This window comes from Symphalangus syndactylus, chromosome 9 (genome assembly GCF_028878055.3).
Source record: "Symphalangus syndactylus isolate Jambi chromosome 9, NHGRI_mSymSyn1-v2.1_pri, whole genome shotgun sequence".
Taxonomy (NCBI): Eukaryota; Metazoa; Chordata; class Mammalia; order Primates; family Hylobatidae; genus Symphalangus; species Symphalangus syndactylus.
The window spans coordinates 31280328-31292876 of record NC_072431.2 but is presented as its reverse complement, the minus strand read 5'-3'; the positions used below and the strand labels follow the sequence as shown (position 1 = coordinate 31292876).

General features: G+C 56.4%; 1 protein-coding gene across 1 annotated transcript; it reads left to right on the top strand.

Moving 5' to 3' along the window:
- Positions 1 to 1311: 1311 nt before the first annotated feature.
- MMP14 (matrix metallopeptidase 14) lies at positions 1312 to 12098 on the top strand. Its single transcript, XM_055291855.2, has 11 exons — positions 1312 to 1401; positions 1597 to 2066; positions 6575 to 6723; positions 6996 to 7118; positions 7493 to 7800; positions 8340 to 8501; positions 8794 to 8954; positions 9457 to 9595; positions 9716 to 9866; positions 10337 to 10452; positions 10793 to 12098. The coding sequence occupies exons 2-11, from the start codon at positions 1959 to 1961 to the stop codon at positions 11122 to 11124; spliced, it is 1749 nt and encodes a 582-aa protein (XP_055147830.1). The 5' UTR covers positions 1312 to 1401; positions 1597 to 1958; the 3' UTR covers positions 11125 to 12098.
- The last annotated feature ends 451 nt before the right edge of the window (positions 12099 to 12549 follow it).

Here is a 12549-nt window from a genome sequence, read left to right as displayed (position 1 = left end):
GTGGGGTTCTGAGGTCTCCATGGTTCTGACTGCATTCCAGAGATTGGTTGAAGTGGGGCCTCTACCTCCCAACCCCAGCTTGTGTAGGAAAGCCCTACATAAGGGCTCGGCCCTCAGTCACTGCGGGGTAGGTAGCTGTTTTTTTTGTTTTGTTTTGTTTTTTTGAGACGGAGTCTCACTCTGTCGCCCAGGCTGGAGTGCAGTGGCACAATCTCGGCTCACTGCAAGCTCCACCTCCCGGGTTCACGCCATTCTCCTGCCTCAGCCTCTCCGAGTAGCTGGGACTACAGGCGCCCGCCACCACGCCTGGCTAATTTTTTGTATTTTTAGTAGAGATGGGGTTTCACCGTGGTCTCGATCTCCTGACCTTGTGATCCGCCCGCCTCGGCCTCCCAAAGTGCTGGGATTACAAGCGTGAGCCACCACGCCCAGCCAGGTAGCTGTTTAATAACACACACCATATACCTCCCACAAACCTGGAGGCTCCACAGGACCTGAAAAGCTTTTCATTTTATTGATCATGAATCTGAGGGTAAAAGACCTTTGTTTTCATTACAATACTGAGCACTAGACTTCTATTCTGCCACAGAAGTGCGATAGTTCCTGAATCCCTAGGATTTCTGGAGCTTCCTACCCGACCTAATTTCTGTCCACCCTCCTCTATTCCTTCCTTTGCTTTCTTCTCCCTTCCTCCTCGCACTACCTCCGTCCTCTCCTCACTGACCAAATGCAATTCCTGGATCTTAGATTTCGCTGATAGTCTAGTTTTCTGTCTCCCACACTTTTCCTGCTTCTGTTGTGCTGCTTTTCCAGATCTGTCTAGTTCCCAACTCATCTGTCTCCCTTTCTCACTGTCAGCTTTATCCTGCCCTATCCCTTCCCTACATACCTCCACCTTTTGTTCTGAGTCCAGTAAGTCCCTAAAGGAGATTATACTCTTTAAGAATTGCCTCCTTTTTCAGTGTAGAGGTGGAACTAAACCCCAGAGTCCCAACTCCCAATCCCTTCTTTTACAATAATTTCACCCAACTTGATTTGCTTTCCCCCAGATCCCACGGCCTTGTACCCTTTTCCTCCCAGCGAGTTCCAATTAAAGGTGCAGCCACATTACAAATGACAATAAAGGAATCACCTTTGTCTTTCTACAAAGGTTGGAGCCACAGATCCAGTATGGTTGTGGGGTTTGTTGTTGGTAGTTGGGTTATAGTTTGGATTTTTTAGCAGCAGAGGGAGGGACATAGACAGTTGTCTACAGGGCCCAGAAGATAACCCCGTATTAGTAAACTGGCCCCTTCTCCCTCTGCAGGTCTCATGGGCATGGAAGAAGACCCCACCACCATCCCACGCTCTGAGCTCCTCATTGCCCCTAGCCACGTAGCCCCCAATAATGCCCACCCTGAGGTGAGACAAATGCTGAATACTAGAGGAATCAAGCCACTCAGAATATGCTTATGGGGACAAAGTCTCCCACATCCCGTCCCCTGGATCCCCGTACAGCCCCCTGCTGTCCACCGCGGCCTCAACCCCTGCAGATGGCAGCCTGCACCACAAAAAGGCAACTTAGAGGTTTTTTTTGTTTTTTTTTTTTTCTTCCAGTTCTTGGTTGTAATTGGATTCAGGCTAAAACAACCACGTCCCCAACCAGGAAAGGAGGGCACTGGGGCGGGGACGGAGGAGAGGCTGTGGGAGAAGGGAGGGACCAGAGGAGAGAGCGAGAGAGGAATCCAGACCCCAGTTCGCCGACTAAGCAGAAGAAAGATCAAAAACCGGAAAAGAGGAGAAGAGCAAACGGGCACTTTGAGGAACAATCCCTTTAACTCCAAGCCGACAGCGCTCTAGGAATTCAAGTTCAGTGCCTATCGAAGACAAAGGCGCCCCGAGGGAGTGGCGGTGCGACCCCAGGGCGTGGGCCCGGCCGCGGAGGCCGCACTGCCCGGCTGACCCGGTGGTCTCGGACCATGTCTCCCGCCCCAAGACCCTCCCGTTGTCTCCTGCTCCCCCTGCTCACGCTCGGCACCGCGCTCGCCTCCCTCGGCTCGGCCCAAAGCAGCAGCTTCAGCCCCGAAGTAAGTGAGCTCCCCGGCCCTTGCCGGAGTCGCGCCCGCCGGCAGGCGAGCCCGGGGGTCTCCAAGGGGACAGCCTCTATTCGGAGAGGAGGGCTTTTGGGATCTCGGCTGCTCAGGCCTGCAGGATTCCCCCTCCCTTATCTTTTTCCTCTTCGTCTCCAAACTTCCAGATCGATCCAACTTTTGCCCGCTTCCAACCAGCTGCCCCCACCCCCTGCGCCGCCGACTATCTTTCCCATTCCTTCTTTTTTCCCAGTCCTTGGAAGAACTTTACAACTGGGGCGAACTCCCCCTTCCCCAATTCCCTTGGGCTCTGCGCTCAGCTCTGGAACCGCCTGATAAACAGTTGGACTCCGCTCAAACCCCGCGCTGTCCCGGCTCCTCGTCATGCGCGAGAGTTTGTTGTTTCTTCGACTTCCCAGCTCTCCAGCGTTCTCCCGCCGGCGCGCCCTCCGATGGGCGCTTCGGCCTCCCCGGGTGGCGCAGGCCCTCAGCGGACGCGTCTGCGGCCAGTTGGGGGTCGAGGGTGGACGGCCGAGCGTCCAGGGCCACAGCCCCCGTCTCCCCGAGAGGACCCCGCTGTGTCCCTACCCGCATCCCTGACGTCGAGGGTCGCAGCGCCGGCGCGCTGGCCGCGTTTCCGTACACACAAAGCTCTCCTTGTGAGCCCGGCGATCGGCCGGGTCGCTGCCTCCCCTTATCCGCACCCGCGTCGGCGCCTTCAGGCCCTTTTTGTTAATTGTTTTTCTGTGTTAATTGCAGGGAGCCTGGGGGCGTCGCTTGGGGAATGGGGAGAGGGTCTAATCCGGGGTGCCCTCACACGTCGCGGCTGGCTCAGGTGCCCCCCACCCCCACCCCGGCCCAGACGGTGGCCCACCGGGCCCCAGAGGAAGCTGCGTGGGAGTTGTCTGAGGAGGTTTTTCCTCTGTCTCTCTTATTTTGGGGTGAAGGTGGGAGACGGATTTAATGAGCTTCTTATTTTGGGTCATCTCAACCCACTCAGCCTGGCAAGGGCCTGGGTGCGGTCGGGAGGGGCCAGGAAGGGCCCTAGAAGGGGGATGGGATCTGGGTTTGGCTTCTCCGTCCTGGTCCCACCCCGGAGAAAACTCTTTGGAAAGAATACTGTCTTCTCTCTCTGTCCCTGAAAGGGTCTGGGGCCGACTGGAAAAGTATGGCCCCAGGAATGGGGGTGGAAGACGAAACGTGGAGTGCTCAGAGACCAGGGAGAGTAAAAACCTGCCCTGGTGCTGGAGGCTGAGCCTGCCTGTCCGGGAGGAGTCGTCCTCTTCCCAGGCCTAGAGTCCTCCTCAGACCTGAAAGGGAGCGCCCTGAGCATCTGGGGAGCTGCCCACCGCCAACTTCACTGCCTTGCCTTTTTTCCCTCCCCTGCTCTGCTGGGTTCCCCAGGGGAGGGGCGGCTGCCCTGGCTCCGTTTTAATTGGGTCATGGGCGGTCCCAGTGCCAGAACCACCATTTGCTTCTGGGCCCTGGAAGGGAGGGAGGAGCAGCCCCAGAGGCTAGAATCCAGGGCCTACTGCAGAGCTGGAGGTCCCCCCACCCTCCCCTGGACTCCTAAGCCAAGGTGGGAGGTGTTCCGTTGACTTTCTCCTAGGGAATACCTTGCATCTCTCTCATTCACAAAGACAAAGCCAGCCAGCTGAGTTCTTTGACCCAACATAGTTGCTTTTTTCTCCAGGCCAATGTGGAGGGAAAGCTGGGGTGGTGCAGGCCTCATGCAGCTGGATCCCTCCCACCAGGCCTCCAGAGTCCTGCACCAGCTCCAGCACAGCCCTCTCCTCCCCATGGCCTGTCTGGCGCTGGGCCTTCCTCCCACCCAGCCGCAGACACAAGAGTCCTCTCTTCTGTGGTGTCGACCTCATAGTCTCTGTGAGGAGAGAAACTTGCCTAGGCCTGGGGGGAGGAGAGAGATGGGGGCACTTCCTTTCCAGGCCTTGCGGCTCTCTTGACTCCAGGGAAGTCCTTCACTTGACTGAGCCTTCATTTTTCTCCCGAGGGTATGGGGTGGAGGTTGTGGGTGTGAATATTTAGACCCGCCTAGCTTCTTGAAAGACTCCAGAGGGGATTTCCCCCAGAGCTCCTGGATGTGGATTCTCCCCATCTCTATGCTGCCCTTCCTTCTGTCTTTCTGCTCTAGGCGAATTCTCTCAGCTTTGCTCTCTGAGGGTTGAGGGGGCCTGGCCTCAGTCCTCCTGCCTTCCAGCGTCAGTAGACCAGTCCCATCCTTCCCCAAGTCCTGAGGCAGCTGCTCCTCAACCAAGGGTCATAAGCCTGGGGTGTGTTTATCCTACAGGTAGGCTAGGGGCAAAAGACATTTCCTGCATAGTTACGCACAGGCCACAGCAGGCCTCCCCAGGCACTGGCTGTGGCATCAGCCAGAACAGGTCAGGGCAAGCCTGCAGCTCCCTGAGAGCAGCCCCAGACTGGTGTGCCCTGCTTGGCTCCCTCTGGTATACCAAAGGTTAAATGTCACTCCTTCCTCTACCCCTGAGGAGGGGCTCTCAGAGCCTCGGAGCTAGGTGGTGCTAGGGTTGTTCTAGCCAAGACTGTTGGCTGGGAAAAGGCTGGGTTGTTTACATCTCGGGTTCTAGCTGGCATCAGCCTTGGGGGATCACTTCCCAGAACCATGTTGCAATTCTTGCCCCTGTGGGCTCAGGTCCCCAGTCAGCTGCTCTTGAGTCACCCCCAGTCCCCATGCAACACTACTGCCCCATCACCAGGGCCTGAGCCCAGAGGTGAAGGGCCATGTGGCAATCCATCCTGATGACCTCGGCTAGGAGACGCAGCACCCACCCAGCAGCAGCCTCCCCCATCTCCCCTCCAAGGTCCCGTCCTGGGCAACCTACAGTCCCTTCCCGAACTCCCTAAGGAAAGCAAAGCTGCAGCAGGGACTAGAGCTATCTGGGTGGTGTCTTCTCCCCATAAAAGAATCCAAGCATCTTCATATTTCATATATAACTTGGCTTTTTTTTTTTTTTTTTTTTGAAACAGAGTCTCGCTCTGTCACCCAGGCTGAGTGCAGTGGCGCGATCTTGGCTAACTGCAACCTTGGCCTCCCAGGTTCAGCACTTCTCCTACCACAGCTTCCCGAGTAGCTGGGATTACAGGTGCCCACCACCATGCGTGGCTAATTTTTGTATTTTTAGTAGAGACAGGGTTTCGCCATGTTGGCTAGGCTGGTCTCGAACTCCTGACCTCAGGTGATGTGCCCGCCTCGGCCTCCCAAACTGTTGGGATTACAGGCGTCAGCCACCACGCCCAGCCTGGCTTGTTTTACTTCGAGGCTTTAAGAAAATACTCCATTGTTCTTACAATAAAGGCTGACTTTCTCCTCAACAGGGCTTTGCAGTGTGTGTACCTTTTAATCAAATGCCAAAACCTAACATTAATTTAATTTAAGGCAATATGCCAGCCTTTACATTATGACCAATTCACAACATACCTGAAATAAAATAGTCACCAAGTCTCCTCCTCCACCCCTATCTCCACTTCCTCTGCTGAGAATCTTGTTGTTTTTTGTTTTTTTTTTTGAGACGGAGTCTCGCTCTGTCACCCAGGCTGGAGTGCAGTGGCGCAATCTCAGTTCGCTGCAAGCTCCGCCTCCTGGGTTCACGCCGTTCTCCTGCCTCAGCCTCTCCGAGTAGCTGGGACTACAAGCGCCCGCCACCGCACCCGGCTAATTTTTTTTGTATTTTTAGTAGAGACGGGGTTTCACCGTGTTAGCCAGGATGGTCTCAATATACTGACCTCGTGATCTGCCTGCCTCGGCCTCCCAAAGTGCTGGGATTACAGGTGTGAGCCACCGCGCCCGGCCTCTGCTGAGAATCTTCAATAGGCCTTTAGGTTCCAAGCCATAGGTCAGATGCTGCTTGGATAAGGACAGCGGCAGGATCCTGGCTTCAGCTGGATCACACCTCTTACCACATCCCAAGTTCCTAGTTTCCCCTTGTAGCAGCCAGCCTTAGCTCTAGCTCTTTTTTCTGCCCTCCTTTCTAAAAAGATCTCAGCTGTGAGGGTCCTGGGGACATGGCACTCCCATCCCAGGAGGGCCTCAGGTCAAGCCCAATAGTAGAGCTCACTCAGCCTGTCAACACCCCTCCCCACCCATGATGGGCATAGCCCATTCTCAGGTGGAACATGCTATATTTGCAAGAACACTGACATGGGGGAGAAAAGTGCTAGAAGGAATCACAGCTCTGAGAAGACATCTCAGAACCCCATTAAACCACCAGGGCTCTCTCTCATTTTCAAGAGAGCTACAGCCAAAAGACTGTTTGGGCCCATAGCCCCGAGGGGACAAGCCCTACTGGGGCCTGGGCCAGAGATCAGGTCTAGCCTGGGAGCTCCTCCAGACCTGCTGCTGGAGCCAAGCTAGGAACCCACTGCCCTTTCTTTACCAAGCCAAGGCTGTATGCTGGGCATTGTGGGGGAGGTAGAGGCACCCCATGGGCCAGGTGGGGACATTCTAAGCCATACCCCTTTCCCTACAGGCCTGGCTACAGCAATATGGCTACCTGCCTCCCGGGGACCTACGTACCCACACACAGCGCTCACCCCAGTCACTCTCAGCGGCCATCGCTGCCATGCAGAAGTTTTACGGCTTGCAAGTAACAGGCAAAGCTGATGCAGACACCATGAAGTAAGTGCTAGACCCTGGCAGGAGTCCTGCCTAGCACCCACTGACAATGCCAGCGCCAGAGATGTTCCTACCTGAATGCCTGGCTTGTGCACCCCACCCCCCATATCTCATCCCCACGTGCATATCCTGACCCTCTCATGTTCACCCTGACCTCATAACCTTGGCCTTTCCCCACATTGACACACAGCAAGTCTCACCCAACACTGACGGTGGAGACCTTTCTCTTTCATACACTGCACTGATCCCAATCCTAACACCCAAACCCACTCCAGGGCCATGAGGCGCCCCCGATGTGGTGTTCCAGACAAGTTTGGGGCTGAGATCAAGGCCAATGTTCGAAGGAAGCGCTACGCCATCCAAGGTCTCAAATGGCAACATAATGAAATCACTTTCTGGTGAGTCCAACAGGCAAGCAACCTTTCTCACATCTGGTTATTATTCCCTACCCATTGTGCTTATGCAGGGACTCAGAGACCTCCTGCCCCACTCCCCTCAGTTCCTGGGAAGCATCCCTGGGAGTGGGGAGGAAAATGGCTCTCATGCTCAAGAGAGGTATAGCCGTCAAGGGTGCACCCCAGTGCCAAAGAGCCAAAGCTTGAGGATCCCTTGTTCTTGAGACAGAGGCGTCGTGCATGAGGTAGCAGGAAGAGTTGGGTCAGGCAGAGGTGGCTGGGCAGCACAGTCAGACCTGGGAGAGTGCAGGGAAGAAGAATGTTGCCCCTCTTTATCCTAACACGCCCCATCCTCTCCCCACGTGGCTGGACCTCAGCATCCAGAATTACACCCCCAAGGTGGGCGAGTATGCCACATACGAGGCCATTCGCAAGGCGTTCCGCGTGTGGGAGAGTGCCACACCACTGCGCTTCCGCGAGGTGCCCTATGCCTACATCCGTGAGGGCCATGAGAAGCAGGCCGACATCATGATCTTCTTTGCCGAGGGCTTCCATGGTGACAGCACGCCCTTCGATGGGGAGGGTGGCTTCCTGGCCCATGCCTACTTCCCAGGCCCCAACATTGGAGGGGACACCCACTTTGACTCTGCCGAGCCTTGGACTGTCGGGAATGAGGATCTGAATGGTGAGCCAAGTATCCCTGGGACTTACTCTGGAAAAAGCCAACAGTCATTTGTAGGGGTGGTTCCCCTCCCTCCTTCCAAAATCTCGGGGCTAGAAGGGACCACAAAGACTTTCTGGTCTAACTTCTGACAAAAGCAGGAGTCCTGTTTGAGCTATTTACATCTGGTCCCCCCTCTCACCCACTGACTGGCTTTCCAGTCAAAGACTTCAAAGCATCCTTATGGCCCACTTTTCCAGACCGATGTCATGTCTAGCTCCCGGGAGAAACTGGGGACTAGAGAGGGCCTTGGCTTCCCTTAACACAGGTCTTCCTGGGATGGGGGTCCTGCTTCCAAGCTCTCTCTCACCTCTACCCAGTGGAGCTTGCTGACTGGCTTTGTGCTTAAATACCAGATAAAAAGCTGGACCTCAGAATTTGGTCACGTTGGATTGAAAACGTGGGCAGCAGGCTTGGAGGTGAAACCAAAGCTGCTGGTGGGGAAGCAGGGAGGCTGAGAGAAGGGACTCAGGCTGCTATCGTCACTGTCCCCATCCTTCCAGGAAATGATATCTTCCTGGTGGCTGTGCACGAGCTGGGCCATGCCCTGGGGCTCGAGCATTCCAGTGACCCCTCGGCCATCATGGCACCGTTTTACCAGTGGATGGACACGGAGAACTTTGTGCTGCCTGATGATGACCGCCGGGGCATCCAGCAACTTTATGGCGAGTAGTCTACACCCACGCCTGCTCCCTCCTCTGCTCCTTGTTCCCTCCTGGTCTACGCATTTCCCCTCTTTCATGCCTTGCAGTCTCCGCACCGCCCCCTGCCAACCTGACCCTGCCTCTATCAGCTCCACTTTTGAGCCCATCTTTTGTGTCGCCTCCCAGTTGGTTGCTTCAGCCTCCCCTGGAAGTCCATCCACACTTTTCCAAGGGTATTGTCTGCCCATCTGTCTGTCCTTCCCTCCCCTCTCTCCTCCTAAGTCTGAAATGCCCCTCATGTTTTCTGCCCCAGGGAGTGAGTCAGGGTTCCCCACCAAGATGCCCCCTCAACCCAGGACTACCTCCCGGCCTTCTGTTCCTGATAAGCCCAAAAACCCCACCTATGGGCCCAACATCTGTGACGGGAACTTTGACACCGTGGCCATGCTCCGAGGGGAGATGTTTGTCTTCAAGGTGAGAAGAAGTGGGCTGGTTTGAAAGACAAAAGGGCTCTATGGGCCAGGCATGGTGGCTCATGCCTGTAATCCTAGCACTTTGAGAGGCCAAGGCAGGCGGATCACCTGAGGTCTGGAGTTCGAGAGCAGGCTGGCCAACATAGTGAAACCCCGTCTCTACTAAAAATACAAAAAATTAGCCGAGTGTGGTGGTGGGCGCCTATAATCCCAGCTACTCGGGAGGCTAAGGCAGGAGAATCGCGTGAACCTGGGAGGCGGAAGTTGCAGTGACCCGAGATAGGGCCATTGCACTCCAGCCTGGACAACAGTGTGAGACTCCATCTCAAAAAAAAAAGGCGGGGTGGGGGGGACTCTGTGGTAGGGCAGCTGGGTGGAAGTGACAACAGCTGGACTAAAAACTAAAATTGAGGAACAAACAGCAGTGGGGGAGCTTTGGGGACTGAGCCAGAGACCTAGGCCGCAAGACATAATGGACTCTTCCTGCACTGACTGGCTTCCAGGAGCGCTGGTTCTGGCGGGTGAGGAATAACCAAGTGATGGATGGATACCCAATGCCCATTGGCCAGTTCTGGCGGGGCCTGCCTGCATCCATCAACACTGCCTACGAGAGGAAGGATGGCAAATTCGTCTTCTTCAAAGGTAACCAGGCACTCCACTTTAGTCTTTGGGAGTGAGGAGGGTCTCCCTAGAGGAGCTGATTTCCTCTAAAGTCCCTGGAGCCTAAGTTGAACCCAGACGTTGCCCGCCTGTCCTCCCCAGGAGACAAGCATTGGGTGTTTGATGAGGCTTCCCTGGAACCTGGCTACCCCAAGCACATTAAGGAGCTGGGCCGAGGGCTGCCTACCGACAAGATTGATGCTGCTCTCTTCTGGATGCCCAATGGAAAGACCTACTTCTTCCGTGGAAACAAGTAAGACCTCAACCCCTTAACCCCAGGCCTCCCTCAGAAACCACCACCACCCCAAATTCCCTCAGTTCTGGAGAAAGACCCACTTTACCCCCAAGATGCTTCCCTGGAGAAGGAGCTGGCTGAGCCTCTGCTGTTGCCTAGAATTGGGCAGCCTCCTTTGGGCACCGCGTGAGTGGGATGTGACCGGGTCATTTCAGACCTGGTCATTTGGCGCCTCCTGCCCCCAGCACTGTGCCTCCACCCCAGCAGCCAGGCACTGTCATTAGGGCTACTGGTGGCTCCTTGCAGCCTGGGCCCTCCCTTCCACCCCCACCTTCCGCCACTTTCAGCAGCAGGCCCTCATTACTCAAAACCCCTGTCCCCACCCTGTCCACAGCTATCCTTTGCCCACTGGTGGATTCGGTCCGGGTCTTGCGCCCTCTGAGGACATGCCCAGTGTCCGCCACTGCCCTTCCTTTCCCCTTCCCCAGGTACTACCGTTTCAACGAAGAGCTCAGGGCAGTGGATAGCGAGTACCCCAAGAACATCAAAGTCTGGGAAGGGATCCCTGAGTCTCCCAGAGGGTCATTCATGGGCAGCGATGAAGGTGAGAGGGGCAAGGGAAGGTGTCGCTGAGAGAAGGATGGGAATAGGGAGTTGAGGAAGAGCGGGAGGGAAGCCTGAGGGAGTCTGCATGGAAAACAATGGCGATGATAATACCACACACCAGGCGCTGCGCTAGGTGCTTCCACCCATGGTGCCCATTCATCCCTACCACCTTCCAACCTGGTACTATAAGCACCCCCATATTACAGCTGAGGAAGCTGATGCTCAGGAAGGTGGAGGGAAGCTCAGCTGCCCTCACATTAACAGAGCTTCCCTCACTCCTCTCCTCTCCTCTCTTTGGGTCTTCCCTTCCTTACCACCTTCTGATTCACCCCCTGCAGTCTTCACTTACTTCTACAAGGGGAACAAATACTGGAAATTCAACAACCAGAAGCTGAAGGTAGAACCGGGCTACCCCAAGTCAGCCCTGCGGGACTGGATGGGCTGCCCATCGGGAGGCCGGCCGGATGAGGGGACTGAGGAGGAGACGGAGGTGATCATCATTGAGGTGGACGAGGAGGGCGGCGGGGCAGTGAGCGCGGCTGCCGTGGTGCTGCCCGTGCTGCTGCTGCTCCTGGTGCTGGCAGTGGGCCTTGCAGTCTTCTTCTTCAGACGCCATGGGACCCCCAGGCGACTGCTCTACTGCCAGCGTTCCCTGCTGGACAAGGTCTGACGCGCACCGCCGGCCCGCCCACTCCTACCACAAGGACTTTGCCTCTGAAGGCCAGTGGCAGCAGGTGGTGGTGGGTGGGCTGCTCCCATCGTCCCGAGCCCCCTCCCCGCAGCCTCCTTGCTTCTCTCAGTCCCCTGGCTGGCCTCCCTCACCCTGACCGCCTCCCTCCCCACTGCCCCAGCATTGCATCTTCCCTAGATGGGTCCCCTGAGGGCTGAGTGGGAGGGTGACTCTTTCCAGCCTCTGCCCCTCAGCGGAACCCTGTAGCTTTGTGTCTGTCCAGCCCCATCTGAATGTGTTGGGGGCTCTGCACTTGAAGGCAGGACCCTCAGACCTCGCTGGTAAAGGTCAAATGGGGTCATCTGCTCCTTTTCCATCCCCTGACATACCTTAACCTCTGAACTCTGACCTCAGGAGGCTCTGGGCACTCCAGCCCTGAAAGCCCCAGGTGTACCCAATTGGCAGCCTCTCACTACTCTTTCTGGCTAAAAGGAATCTAATCTTGTTGGGGGTAGAGACCCTGAGACAGTGTGAGGGGGTGGGGACTGCCCAGCCACCCTAAGACCTTGGGAGGAAAACTCAGAAAGGGTCTTCGTTGCTTAGTCAGTCAAGTTCCTCAGAGATTTGCCTCTGCCTCACCTACCCCAGGGAACTTCCAAGGAAGGAGCCTGAGCCACTGGGGACTAAATGGGCAGAAGAAACCCTTAGCAGCCCTTTGCCTCTCGAATGTTAGCCTTGGATGGGGCTTTCACAGTTAGAAGAGTTGAAACCAGGAGTGCAGCTGTCAGGTAGAGTGGGGCCAGCGGGAGAGGCCCGGGTCAGAGCCCTGGGGGTGAGCCTGAAGGCCACAGAGAAAGAACCTTGCCCAAACTCAGGCAGCTGGGGCTGAGGCCCAAAGGCAGAACAGCCAGAGGGGGCAGGATGGGACCAAAAAGGAAAATGAGGACGTGCAGCAGCATTGGAAGGCTGGGGCCGGGCAGGCCAGGCCAAGCCAAGCAGGGGGCCACAGGGTGGGCTGTGGAGCTCTCAGGAAGGGCCCTGAGGAAGGCACACTTGGTCCTCTTGGTCCCTGTCCTTGCTGCCCAGGCAGCACGGAGGGGAAGGGTGGGGCAGCCCAGAGAAAGGAGCAGAGAAGGCACACAAACGAGGAACGAGGGGCTTCATGAGAGGCCACAGGGCCTGGCTGGCCTCACTGTCCCAGCCTGCTCACCATCTCAGTGAGGGGCAGGAGCTGGGGCTCGCTTAGGCTGGGCCCGTGCTTCCCTGGTGCCAGCACCCCTCAAACCTGTCTCACCAGTGGCCTGCCCTCTCGCTCCCCCACCCAGCCCACCCATTGAAGTCTCCTTGGGCCACCAAAGATGGTGGCCATGGTACCGGGGACTTGGGAGAGTGAGATCCAGTGGAGGGAGCAAGAGGAGAGGGATG